The following is a 14,036-nucleotide window of genomic DNA, read 5'->3' as shown; positions in this document are numbered from 1 at the left end:
GCCAGCTGGGGGCAGGAGGAGATGTAGGGGCCCCATTTCAGGCGGCACAATGCGTTGTGCTGCCCCTGGAAGCAATGCAGTGTGGGTAAATGTTTCATAGGGGAGCACTTCTAGGCCCCATTCGCCCATGCTCTCCAACGTCTCCGCTACATGGCTAAAGCTCCAAATTCAGGGGGGGAAATGCACATAGTCTTGTCTCGGAAGAATAAGCGACCCCAATCCTGAATGCAAAGGTTATTTGTTGATTCCAACAGGTAATTAGTGAAGGACCAGATGAAAGCCCTTACCCAAAAGCACCATAAAGTTTCTCCAGTGGGTTTTAAAAGGCCGCAGCCCAACCACCACGTAGAATTTTTTTGGGGGGGAAACACCTCTGTGGAAAGTCATTTTTAGGATACTCACCTGACTGACAATGAAAAATATTATGGTCATGGCTGCACAAGCTAATGTGATTAGCATCAAGAACTTGAATCTGAAAATCAGCCCCTAGGGAGACAAAGAAACATAACAAGTGTGTGTTTGGGGGGAATATAGCTTCAAATATTTCAAAGATTACTGGGAAAGCAAGCAAGAGTGAGACTGTCAGGTCAGCACCTTTAGTCTCAAAGAACTTTGCTGTCAATATCCTGATCTCTTCTGATGGGATAAGCCTTTGTTTTGCTTGCCACCCTTAAAGCTTTGGCTTGGTGAGCATTCAACATACAGCATGTTTAACCCTTGCTGCCTGGCAGCATCTTGATGGAAGGTAAGAAGAGAGGGATTATAAGATGACCACGGCAAGTGCTGGACCTTTCACCCAGCACAGGGCAGGGTGGTGTGGCTTCCCTGGCTTCCCAATGCACTGCTGCTGCCCATTACCAATAGAGGAGGGCAGGTGAGCGAGAGGGGAGCAGCCAAATGGTTCTGCTGTGTCTGCACTGCGCTACCTGCTGCCTCCCTGCTCTACAATGGGCAGCGACACACCCACATTGGGAAGGCATCACACTGAGCTCCCACACTGCCCTACCAGCCGCTACCAATGCAAAGCTTGAGAAGCATGGCCAAGGAATGAAGGAAGGGGAAGGGGCTCCCGGGACAATGGTTTGAGCAGCAGCTGCAGCACAATGGAAATCACTCACTGGGAAAGCTTATTCGCCACTGCAACTCTTCTCTTTGTGAAATTCTGCTTTGCAGAATCCCAGGATTGTAGTTTCTGTGCAATCAGGTGGGTATTTTTGTGGTGTGTGTGGAGAATAATGCCTTCAGTAATGTCCAGGACAGTGGTTTTTCAACCAGGTCCAGACTTGGCACTGTTAAAACCATCCTGTATCTTCTCCCCGTGAAGCCCTTGTTAGTGGCAAAACAAGCTCTGCTCTTTGGTTACAATTCACTAGTAACCTGATCAGAATATTGATGCAAAGTGGCCTTTTAAAAAGGAGACATTACTGCTCAGGCTCCTTACCTCATAGTGAAGCCTGCGCACTTTGCTCATTGCTGGGAGGCTGGATTGCTTGCCGCTGATATTTCTGAACACTTGAAACACCATGAAGCACAGGAACAAGAAGTAGAGGCAGAGGCATATTCCGGCAACGATAATAAATGCCATCTGAGCAGTAAAGTTAAGTTACTTGACATACACACGAGGCGGAGACAGCAACTGTGATGGCCTGGGAATCCGATTCAGAGGCTGAACCGGAGGAATCCCAGCCTGCACAGGAGTCCCCGCCTCCAGGGCCGGCTGAACTGGGGCAGGGCCTTGATTCTGAAGCACCTGCACCTGTGCTGGATCCCCAGGAGCAGGCACCAGGTGAATCCACTCTGGCTCCAGAGGTGGTTGAGGACTCAGTGCCTACAGGTGAGTCTCCCCCTGGGTCCAGTAACCCTTCAGCCTCTCCTGAACTGCAGAGGCTCAGGGCAGAGAGTCGAAGGGAACTGGTTTCTCCCAGGAGGAGTGCTCGCCATAAGGCCAGGAGAGGTGGGTCTGGCCTTAGAGAAGATAAAGACCAGTCAGCCCGGTCCCAGGTTGCGGGTGCAATGCAGCCAGAGAAGAACATTAGCCTTGTAAGAATTTAGCGACCGTTTGAAAGTGCTTCTGGCCCAGGCATGCAGTTTCCAAAAATGAGCAAGCTCAGCAGAAATGTTTTTAGGTTCACAGGCATGCCAGAAAAACAAAATATTTAAAAATATAAAAACAGGAGGGGAGGTACACAAAGACAAGCAGCATGAGGACAAAAGGAGATCCAGAAGAACTCCGGGAAATTTCCAGCAGATTGGCTCAGACTCCCAATTGCTTAGTAACAACAAGCCTGCTGCACAAAAAGTTCGGCTGCAGAAACAAAAGGCATGGTAGGGAAAACCATGGGAGGGAGGTAGGGAGTGGATTTCTGCTGTTGTGCTACAACAGGTAAAGGTAAATGACCCCTAGACAGTTAAGTCTAGTCAAAGGCAACTATGGGTTGCGGTGCTCAGCTTTCCGGTTCATGTGGCCAGCATGGCTAAACCGCTTCTGGCACGACAGGGCACTGCGACAGAAGCCAGAGCACATGGAAATGTCCTTTACCTTCCCACAGTAGTGGTACCTATTTATCTACTTGCGCTAGTATGCTTTCGAACTGCTAGGTGGCAGAAGCCGGGACAGAGCAATGGGAGCTGACCCTATCCCGCGGATTGGAACTGCCAACCTTCTGATCAGCAAGCCCAAGAGGCTCAGCGGTTTAGACCCCAGCGCCACCTTCTTGTGCTAGAAACAAGATTGCTGGGCTGAGAATGTGACCTGGCCCTTAACTCTCAGTGTATGTCTGCTCTCTTGAGCAGGTATGGTTGGCAAACCTTAAGGTTCAAGCAAAAATAACCCAAACAAGAATACCGTGGTACCTCGGGTTACATAAGCTTCAGGTTACAGACGCTTCAGGTTACAGACTCCGCTAACCCAGAAATAGTACCTTGGGTTAAGAACTTTGCTTCAGGATGAGAACAGAAATCGTGCTCCGGCGGTGCAGTGGCAGTGGGAGGCTCCATTAGCTAAAGTGGTACCTCAGGTTAAGAACAGTTTCAGTTTAAGAATGGACCTCCAGAACGAATTAAGTTCTTAACCCGAGGTACCACTGTACCCCCACCCCAAAAGCAAGTGGATTCCACAAGCCTGAAGTTTACCTGTTCCTGATTCAGTCTGCAAGCTTAAAAGCACAGCAAAGCCATTCAACTTTTATCACCGCCCTTGTAGCTTGATAAGTCTAGTCACTTTTGTGTCCTCCAACTAGCTACCTGGGTAGACAACCAACAACATGCTTGTTTCTTGTCTAGTAACATCCCCACAGAAAGGTGCCTCATCATCAAATCAATTGCCAAATTCATGAAATACATTCAAAGGATACCAGAGGTGGTCCATAATATTTATGTGAAAAGTTCCTATCAGTTTGTCCATGTCAACAGGTTTTTCAGTATGTTCAGAAAGTCCCTGAAGAAAATGCAGCCCCTTTCCCAATACCCTATGACAAGCAAAACACACAGCTTTTGTTGATGCGAACAGCGAAAGGATACAGCCAGTTCAGTGCCAACATCTGTGGTCCAGATACTGTAGAACGGATTTTTTAATTGTACCCCTCTGGAAATTGAAAGGAACAAGAAGATTTAATTACACACGGCAAAGTATACAATAAGGCAGCAATTCCCCTTGAGATCTGGAAGAACCAGAGGCAGAGCAGTGCTCTGTTGGTTTCATGCAAGCAAAGCTTGACTCTATATATTGGAAAAATTCAAAGAACATTTACAGCTGGAACAGTGTTCTGGCATTAATAATTTTCTTATTATCATAAGCCGCTTTTTAGAACTAAAAAAAACTAAAACCAAACACATTAAGATTATGTGAACCCTCTTAAAAATACAAAGTCTCCAGTTACCTCTCACACATGTCAAAGACAAAGAGGCAGAAGGCACCCACAGCTATTGGTCCAACTTGTTTCCAGTAAGCGGAGAAATGGTTTCGTTCACTCTGATCCTAAAAATAAAATTAGGAGACAACAGAATGATTTGCAAATGGGTAGCAGGAATAATAATAATTTATTATTTACACCCTGCACATCTGGGTGGCTACCAACAGAATAATAATAATACAGGAGGAAGAAGAAGAAGAAGAGATAAAACATCAAAAACTTCCCTAAACAGGGCTGCCTTCAGATGTCTTCTAAAAGTCAGATAGTTGTTTATTTCCTTGACATCTGGTGGGAGGCCGTTCCACAGGGCGGGCGCCACTACTGAGAAGGCCCTCTGCCTGGCTCCCTGTAACCTCACATCTCACAAGGAGGAAACGGCCAGAAGGCCCTCGGCGCTGGATCTCAGTGTATGATGGGGGAAGAGACGCTCATTCATTTATACTGAGCCAAAGCCGTTTAGGGCTTTAAAGGTCAGCACCAACACTTTGAATTGTGCTTGGAAACGGAGCCAATGTAGGTCTTTCAGGACTGGTATTATGTGGTCTCAGCGGCCACTCCCAGTCACCATTTTGCTGCCACATTCTGGATTTAGTTGTAGTTTCCGTGTCACTTTCAAAGGTAGCCCCATGTAGAGCGCATTGAAGTAGTCAAGGTGGGAGATAACCAGTAGGAAAGAAACAATAAGAATGATTTAACCTGTGTAACCAATGTGCCACTCAAGCAGGTGAAGAGTATTACTGAAGCACACTTTGAAATAGTGCTAGTTCCTCAACACCATCTCTGAGGGTGAAGCGGGACTGAGATGACCCGGGATCCATTTGTGATGGCATCTGGCACAATTTGGGCCCCGACTGCCACCCCAGTTCCAGGATAGTGCAGAATGAAGCAGGGTTTCTACCAGCCCCTTATCCCAGACATCATTAGCAGTGGGGCTTTTGATGTGGTGGAGGCCATGTGGCTCCATCATGCCCTGCTGCTGCCAGGCCAGGGTTAGGACTGCTCTGCCCACCTGATACGACTTACAGAATTACCTTCTCATCTGCTTCAAATCCATGGACTAAAAAAACCCTCATATATTCATCCTGTTTCTGATTGCCTGCCTTTATTCTACAGAAAGGGGGAAGAAAACCCTCTTAAAATACTTTCTCCATGGCCAATAAAAAATACACACATACACAAACAGTATTATGCCCAGAAACGATCATACTCACCATCATATGCTCTCCACAGAAGATGATCCAAAAGGACAAAAGCATAGCGTAGAAGATTCCTTGGCGAATGTCTCCAAATAGCAACATCCACGTCCAGTCAAATCCAATAGAAAACCACTCTACTGGAATATTTATGAAGGTCATAGAGATCCCAAGAGCAAAGATAACTCTGGAAAACAACAACAACGGTGCTTTCAGTGCTCCCTTTTAGAGAAACTGCTGCTGCATTCACCCCAATGAAAAATTTGTGAGGAATTTAATAATGTAGTGTTGGGGATGGGGAAGGAGAAAGGCCAGAGGGGGGAATCCAAAGGGAAGGAGGAGAGCTCTGAGCTCCACACACACTCTAATTATACACTGGCCACCTGACTTCTTTTCAAAGGAGCTATAACTTAATGCACTCTTTGTAGAGAGCAAAGGATTCGTAGCTTTGGTAATAGGATTCCTCCTTAAAGCAAGATTCAGGAGGCTACACCTGTGTCATCTATCTTTACTCACTTTTCCAGGAGCACAGGTGGTCGCGTCATCATCATGATCCGCCTCCAGTACCAAATCATGATGATGAAGATGCTCGGAGTAAGGAAGGTTTTCATCGCAAACCACACCTTTGTAAAGCCTCCGTTCTGATGGATACCCTGGAGAAGAGAGAGCAAATTGAAAACGCTGCCTTTCTTCCCTTTCCCAACATTAAGATCCATTTGACATTAACTACAACACCTTGCAACAAACATCGTGAAGCTCAAGTAACAACTATATTTGGGGAAGGAAGAAAGCCCTGCGAAGAAGCCGAGCACATGAAGCAAGTTCTTCAATTAGCCGCTTAATCATGAAAATATTGTAACAAGCAGATTAACTTCATCCTGGAGCGAATATTTTGAATAATCTTTTTATATGTAACCGACAAAGAATTGGAAGTAGTTTCTCTCTTTGTTTTCTTCTTTCATTCTTACATTGTTTTTATCTTCTTTCTTCTCTTTTCAGTGTGTGTGTGTCTACTCTGAGTCACTGAGGGAATTGTACACACATGAAGGTAATGGCTGGCTGGTGAAAGACCCTGTGTGTGAGAGGCAGGAAAGGGAAGATACTGGGGTGGGAGGAGAGAGGCTGGGAGAAGAAAAGAAAGCTCCCAGGAGGAGCTTGGCGAGCCCACCCCTTTCTGTGTGAGACAAGAGTTCAAGATCTACCTTTGAGAGAAGACTTTGCACTTTGTTTTTCTTTCTTTCAATTTAGATTAGCTTTTTATTGTATTGTATTATGAAAAACATCAATAATTTTTTATGGGGGGAATATTAACTTCCATATCAGATAGTCCTAACAAGAGGATCAAAATGAGACCCATACTTAAGACCCTCAGTTGTAATCCAGTCCTGGTATACCTATTTTTCTCAATATCCCTTCCCCACCCCCACCCCCGCTTAGTTCCTCCAGAGACCTGTTTCTCCAGTGGAATTCACACACTTTCACCCAAAGGCAGACGGCATGTGACAGGCAAAGGCTGGTGGCCAGGCGGAATTGCTGGCAATCAAGAAAGCCATTCCTAGCACAGCAAGTGACAAGCTAGTTAATGCAGTGGGGGAAGGGGAGGATAATAGCTGGAGCAATGACAGAGGGAGAAATCCCCAGGGAGCAAGGAGGCTCTGAGCAGGGACAGCATTCCACACAAAGTGCCTAATTATACACCCTCACTTCATTTTGAAGAAGCTGTTAAGTTCATGCACTCCTTGCAGAGAGCAAAGGATTCATATTTTTGGTAATCTGGTCTTTCTTAAAGCAAGATTCAGGAAGCCACATCTGTGCTTATTTCATTCATACTAGAAAACTGTGGCTTAGTTCTCTTGAATGCCCGTTTTAACATGAAAAAGAATCTTTAAGCAGAATCAAAACATCCCAGAAAGTTAATTCATTAGCCTGTTGACTAATGAACTATTAGTCTGTTGGTTGACAACTCTGGCTTCTTGATCTGTTTACAGTCAAATTAGTTAACAGGAGGTTAAAAGCAAGGGGGGGCTGCTTTACTTGCATGAGTGGAATTATTACACATGGATTTTGGAGGTGCATAAACAGGATTATTACATGCTCACTTTGCTGTTAACTTACCCCAAATTCCCTAGAACAGAGCAGTGTGCATGACTGATTTACACACTTCTTTTTTTTTTTAAAGAAAGCTGGCACAAAAATTCTTGGGAAGTATCTTGGCAGGGTTGCCCATTATGATGGGTGTGGTGTGCCACCAGAACCCATCTTTCTAATGTTCCTATCTTATTCCATTCAACAAATCAGAAGTTAAGAGTCTCCACCTTCCAAAGGCTATCCTGTACAAAATGTTTTGACACCCCAGCAATTACAGTTGCTTTTAAGTTTGAAGGGAACACTTACCACTAGACTGATATCTTTGATTTCTCCAATTCCCACATTGATGCGTTCCCTTTCATTCACAGGTAGACGGATATTGATAAGGTAGAATTTGTGAGCAACAGTTCCAATCTCCATGAATGGAAGCACCTCACAGTCATAGAACTTGCCTTCATTCTCTATAGTCTATTGGAACACCAGGAGAGGGAAAGAGACAACCGTCAGCACTGGTTTTTCAAGTGCTCTTAAAAATGCCTACGTTTTGTAAAATGGCAGGTTATTTTGGGTTATTTTGGCTCAGGAGGGTAACGAGAGATGGAGATGTTTCTTTAAAAAAACACATAACCCACCCCCTGCTCTTCCCATATCATTAGCTTAGGTTAGGATGCGTGAAAAGTAATAGAAATACATTTAACTAATACTTTCCCCCCAGTAATTTTGCTTTCCACAAATGGTAACTAAAGGTTCAAAAATCAGCTGGTACAACTACTGATGGGGGAAATATCCTTGCCGTTCCTACTTGGGGGGGGGGGAATCATGAACATCTGTGAAAACAATACATTCAATACATGGGAAGTCCAATGCCACATCCAAAAGGAGTGTAGGATGTTGTAAGCCGTGGTTGAAAAAAAAGCATCATGCAAGCAGTTTAAAATAATAATAATAATCCTTTGCTGATTTTGCTGCAAACTGTTCTGCTATTTACTACGTAAACCATGACGTAGCGGGAGAACTTGTTCATAACTTATGGACAGAGTAAAGTCTCCCAGGCAATGGAGGTATACCTTGTGTGCTCACAAGAGATGTTCTCCAAACCCCATTTTGTCTGAGATGGGAGACCTAAAGATCATACTGGAAAGCCAAAGCACAATCCCATGGGGACAGCAGTTATCTTTAGCAAATATCCTATTTTACAGCCTGATGAACACATATCTTGACATCAAGCGAATACCTGCTTTTCCAAAGCTCTTACACTAGCAGGTTCAAGAAGATTTTCTCTAACAGGTACTGTGCAGGCAGGCTCTTGGAACAGCTTATCGATGACTTTAAATTGTTTTTTGAAAATTTTAAATAGCTCTTTGTTTTTACTGATATTTTTATTGTTTTATTCTTTCTTTGTAAACCAATTTGAGGTTTTATTACAACCAAGTGTTATATAGAACTTTGTAAAAATGTGGGGAAAGAACCTAAGTGTTGCATGTTTTTGAAAGCAAAAGTTACATAAAGTCTTTTGGGAACAATACTTTTTTTAAAAAAACAACAACCCGAAAATCTTAGCGATATCCAACAAGAACCAGAAGGAACCTACTTTTGGAGCTCCAAATTTACATTTTAGCTTTCGGGTCTCAACTTCGTGTGCCATTTCTACCCACTCCTCGCTCATGTCGTCACGGTACGCTAAGGACACATCAAGCATAATTTCTGCATTTTCTTCTGTAAGAACAAAGCAATCAAAACTTGTTACAGAAAGAAGCAGGTAGAGCATGAAAAGCAGGATAAAATTATTATTAAAATCTTCTAAGTCACTTTATTTTGCCCAAGGCAACCCAAAGCGACATACAAAATCGCTCATTGGGGCGATTAGATTACACATAAAATTTACTTGTTTCGCATTTGAAAGAAAAAAATCCAAGCTGTTAGATCAATGATGCTCTGGGATAAAGTCTAATCCTTGCTGTGTACACGATTTAGAATGGAGCCCTTTTTCACAGGTCTACACATTGGCCTAGATTCTTACAACAATGTAAGCTTCCTGGGACCATATGGGACTCCCAGGGGAGGCTGCAGCCTCTGTGCTCCTTCCCTGGTCCTGTGGTCTCTGCCACACTCAGCAAAGCCAAGGTTTCACTTGGCGTGCTGTTCGAACCTGGGCTTGCTGTTGAGCTGCAAAGTTGTCTACAAGCTTGTCTGGGCCCTGTAAAGCCATAGTTTGGCTTCTCAAGTCATGCAAACCAAGTAATAAATCCTCAGGCTCTTAGAAACATTCCATTTGTTGTTGTTTAGTCATGTCCAACTCTTCGTGGCCCCACGGACCAGAGCACACCAGGCACTCCTGTCTTCCACTGCCTCCCAAAGTTTGGTCAAACTCATGTTGGTAGCTCTGAGAACACTGTCCATCTCTATATTTTGGGGCGGGGGGAGCCATGACTCTTAGAAGTGGAATGAGTTTGTTTTAAATGTATGGTGTGGATGTGGTCAAAATGTTCTACTGATTGTGACAGAATAGAAACCCAATCAAGCGACTTTGGCACTCCATAATTCTGAGCTGCTAGCAGGGACAAAATTCCTTCCTCCCTGCTACCCCCAAAGTAGGAGGGAACATACATCCTTGGGAATTCCTTCTGAGCTCTTTAATGCAGATTCTATCCTAGCTACCCCCATTCTTCAGATTTCTACAGGAATCCTAGATGGCACATGTTTACAAACACCTGCGCCTGGCTTAAATTACTGCCAGCCGACTACAACCTTTGCTGTCATTCTTATACAAGACCACAAATAACACTTGGATTTGGCATAAATATAATCCATCTGCAAGCTCAACCTTGTTACATATATTGCCAAGAGACACTTGACATGCAAGAAGCTGCAGCCGATTAAGACTTCTAGTCCCAAGAGTCAGTGCCAAGCAGAAGACAATTGTTCCTCATGCTTCACAAATGCAGCTTTCTAGCCTGCAGTTGAGAAAGAAATGTCTTTGAAGCTCTGCCGGCCTAGACATCTGTTACCGGTTTCAAAGTTATAATTTATTGGGATTACGTGGAGAGATGCTCATCTAGCGTGCTGGGAACGGGTGTGGAAGTGCTTTGTGGTTCAGACCATCTATTTATACAGCGCTTGGAGGTGGTTCTCTTCTGCATGGGAGCAATGACATTTTTTTCAGGGCTTTTTGGTTCGCTCCCTCCACCAAAAAACAACAACCAAAACCTTCTAGATTACCTACAACCTGCACATTCCAGATTTAAAATGAGAATCTTAATGTCGAAGATCACTACATGAGTAATAGCTGAATACATTAAGTTTACTCCGATCTCTTAGCATGGCAAGATATAAGGGACAACTCTAAATGCAGGCCACACATACAGCATATATTTATTATTATTTTTTGTAAATCTTAATAGAGGACAGTACTGGCAGTAGAGCTGCAAGTTTTGCTGTTGTTTGGGCAAAAAGATCGTCAACACAAAACAAGACCTCCTCCTTGTGGGCAGAGATTATTTGTCCACCCTAGTCTTTGCTCAGTAACTAGATTACTGTAACACACCCTTCCCAGGAAAGCCCCTGGAGGTTTAAAACGCAGCAGCCAAATTACTCACATACCCCCCATTTTAGAACAGTGCCATTGGTTGCCAGTTCATTTCTGAGGCCAGTTCAGAAATGGCCTCTTAAAACCTTAAATGGTCCCCAATATCTCAAAGACTGTACCAATCCTCTCTGGTGTGAAGACAAGCAGAGGTCTTAACAGAAGTTCATGAGGCATCACCCTGCGAGAGGGCAACCCCTAAGTTGCAGAATTCACTTCCTGTAGAGGCACATCTGACTGCATTTTGACTGTAGCTCTATAACTTGGCCTTTGACATCTGATACATACGTGTGTGTGTGTGTGTGTGTGTGTGTGTGTGTGTGTGTGTAGGACCCACTCTATTCTTCTGGTGGAAAATTATTTTAACCTATTTTAATCCTGTATTGTTGAGACCTTCTGGTGAAGGACTGAGAAGAAATCAAAATAAATAAATAAATAAGTTAATGCCACTGGTTTAGAGCAGGATACTGTTTCTAAAATGGGAAGCACTAAGACAGGGGCAGGCAACCTAAGGCCCGTGGGCCGGATGCGGCCCAATCACCTTCTCAATCAGGCCCACGGATGGTCCAGGAATCAGCATGTTTTTACATGAGTAGAATGTGTCCTTTTATTTAAAATGCATCTCTGGATTATTTGTGGGGCAGAGGAATTCATTCATTCCCCCCCCCAAAAAAATATAGTCTGGCCCACCACATGGTCTGAGGGACGGTGGACCGGCCCACGGCTGAAAAAGGTTGCTGACCCCTGCACTAAGACTTAAAGCAGCCTAGCACACTCCTGCTTCCCCCTCTCCTGGAAAAGCTCTTCCTTAACTCCATGGTGCTGAAAAGTCCTCAAATGGAAGCTCCTCATCTCCTACCAACATGAAGCCATCCTTTGTCACATTCTTCAATCTCAGTCCCCAAGAGGAGGGAGAAAGGGTGGCTATGGGAGTGTTTCAGAGGCAACAACAGCTTGCTGGTGGGTACCATGGATCTTGTTGTCTGCTAAACCTTCTCAGTTCAGCAACTCAAAAGTAAAACTGTTGCAGTACATGCATTAGAAAACTTTTACCTCAGAACCACTCGTGTGTGGTCAGACAGCTTTAAATGCTGGAACATCTAACTGCACTACACTTGCCTGTGAAACAAGAGTAAAGACCAGCATTGCCTTTTTATACTAGACACTCATAAACATCCTTGATGCATTTTCTGACACTCGCCCTTTTAAAAAAATATATACATATACAAAGTCTTGCCTCTGAATTCAACTTAACATTTCACAAAGCTTTCCTCCCTCTGCAGGTAAAGATGTAGTTTCAAACACTACCCGTTCCCTTTCTAGCTTTACACATTCAAAAATCTTTTGTTCACACCATAGATCTAAAAATAGAGATGCCAAACAATGACAGGACTTGCAGCTAGTACATACTAATCACATCATTTGGAGAGAGCCATGCCATTTCTGGACCCCAAATCATTCTGCTCACCACAGAGAGTGATCAGTCTTCCTACCAACTTCAAAGCTGCACAGGCGGAAAGTTTTGAATGGGGATACCTGCCACCTCACCACCTCCACAATCAGGAGAAAGGCCAAGAGCTGTTTGGCAGCCATACAGCCAAGGCCTCTGGGCTGCTTTGGCCATGCAGAGCGAAAAACGCTACCCTCCCTTGGTGTCTTTACTGTTCTGAAACAGGAAAAGCAGGTAGGATATGACTGCAGTTCCCTGAAGATGCACCACACTCCTTCAGGCACCCATGTCCAACTCTCCTCAGCTCCTTTCCCAGACAAAAGGAAGCATGCAGCACAGAAGTGGCTTGGCATCTACAATTTCTTTAGCATGGCCAGCAATAGCAGCCAAAAACTTTATAGACTCCCCAGTCATTTTGCTGCATGTGAAGAGAATCCACATGACATAATATATTAAATAAAGTATTTTTCAAGGAAAAAAGCATCCCACCAGATCATGGATCATGCAGTGTTGACATCCGACCAGTGAGACATTGTTCATGTTACCGTGTATCAGACTGGCAGCACCAATATTTAAGTACATGGATGATAACTAAAGCTAGTAAATGGTTTAGGATACCTACTGTATATACAAACTTAAGTCCTGCACAGGGGGAGATGGAGGAACATGAGGCCATTTCCACCTTCCACTAGAAGCTTGGGATGGCCCAATTACAGAAGCGGAGATGAAAGCACCCTTGTTTGCAAGGATATATAATCCATGATGATATTCAGTAACTGGACATAAGCAAATGTGTGTGTGTTTTGCTTGCTGAAGATGGTAGCACATTCAATAGGATGGTGGAGAACCAAGAATACTTTCCAGTTCTTATTGAACAAGGAAGTGGTGGGATATCAGATACAGCCCAATTTACTGAGTGCTAGATGTATGGTGCAGTGCTGTGCAACATAGGGTGGGGGTGGTACAGCCCAATAACAGAGCAAATGTTTTGCAAGCATAAAGTCCCTAGTTTGATTCCTGACTCCAGTTAAAAGTTCAAGAGCAGGTGATGAGAGAAAAAAAATGCATGAGATATTGGGGAAGCCACTGACAGAACAGTCAGTTGTACAACACAATACAACAAAGCTTTATCTGTTTGTCTTGCTAAGGGTCCTTCCTTTTCCTTGGTCAAACTTTTAGTGACCTCTTCTTAGTTTGTTGCGGCTACTGCATTGTAGAAGCACCCGCTCAACAACTTTGTCAGGCGAGAGAGATGGGTTGACCTCACTCAAGCTGGGTACAGTAAGAACTTTGTAACTTTAATAACCGGTGCTCGAGTTTGCCCGTTTCCTTGTTCCTTTCTCACTGCCTCACTTTTTCCTTTTGTGTCGTGTCCTTTGTAGATTGTAAGACTGTAAACAGCACCAGTCTTGCTAATCAAGGATTATTATTTTTTGCAAGCCACTCTGGGAGGTCTTCTTGGCCTGAAGAGCAGGGTAAATGCAGCCAGATGGGGATAACTATTCCCAGGCAACATAGTAGAAAGTCTGTTTGGGACTGTGTGTTCTCCCTCCCAAAACGTGTGCATCCCCTCTCATTGTCAAACTTGCGGAACAGCCCATAATAGCAGCACATTAGCAGGACATTAACAGTAGGGAACTAGTTTACCTTGTAGTTGATCTAACCAAACTGCTGGCCTAAAAGCAACAGCACCCAAAACGTGGCAGGTGTTATTTCACAGAAGGTACAAGGCGAGGAGAAAAATGAAGCAGAAGGCCTTTTTCAATGGTTCTGGTGTTGCTCACCGTGAAAAAACCCCCACCATCAATCAG

At 44.1% G+C, this 14,036-nt stretch overlaps 1 protein-coding gene across 1 annotated transcript in view; it reads right to left on the bottom strand.

The window, feature by feature from the left end:
- The window catches only part of WLS (Wnt ligand secretion mediator), a 38,184-nt gene that overhangs the window by 3,129 nt on the left and 21,019 nt on the right, over positions 1-14,036 (bottom strand). Inside the window, exons 3-10 of the mRNA XM_083621173.1 lie at positions 8,784-8,908; positions 7,499-7,660; positions 5,621-5,757; positions 5,123-5,291; positions 3,879-3,976; positions 3,520-3,583; positions 1,442-1,585; positions 403-486 (exon numbers count right to left, since the gene is read on the bottom strand). Coding sequence (XP_083477299.1) covers positions 403-486; positions 1,442-1,585; positions 3,520-3,583; positions 3,879-3,976; positions 5,123-5,291; positions 5,621-5,757; positions 7,499-7,660; positions 8,784-8,908 — 983 coding nt within the window. The remainder of the gene's footprint in view (positions 1-402; positions 487-1,441; positions 1,586-3,519; positions 3,584-3,878; positions 3,977-5,122; positions 5,292-5,620; positions 5,758-7,498; positions 7,661-8,783; positions 8,909-14,036) is intronic.

The sequence above is a fragment of the Podarcis filfolensis genome (assembly GCF_964270895.1).
Source record: "Podarcis filfolensis genome assembly, chromosome: 6".
Taxonomy (NCBI): domain Eukaryota; kingdom Metazoa; phylum Chordata; class Lepidosauria; order Squamata; family Lacertidae; genus Podarcis; species Podarcis filfolensis.
The sequence above is the reverse complement of the archived record's forward strand: the minus strand, read 5'-3'. Positions and strand labels throughout refer to the sequence as shown.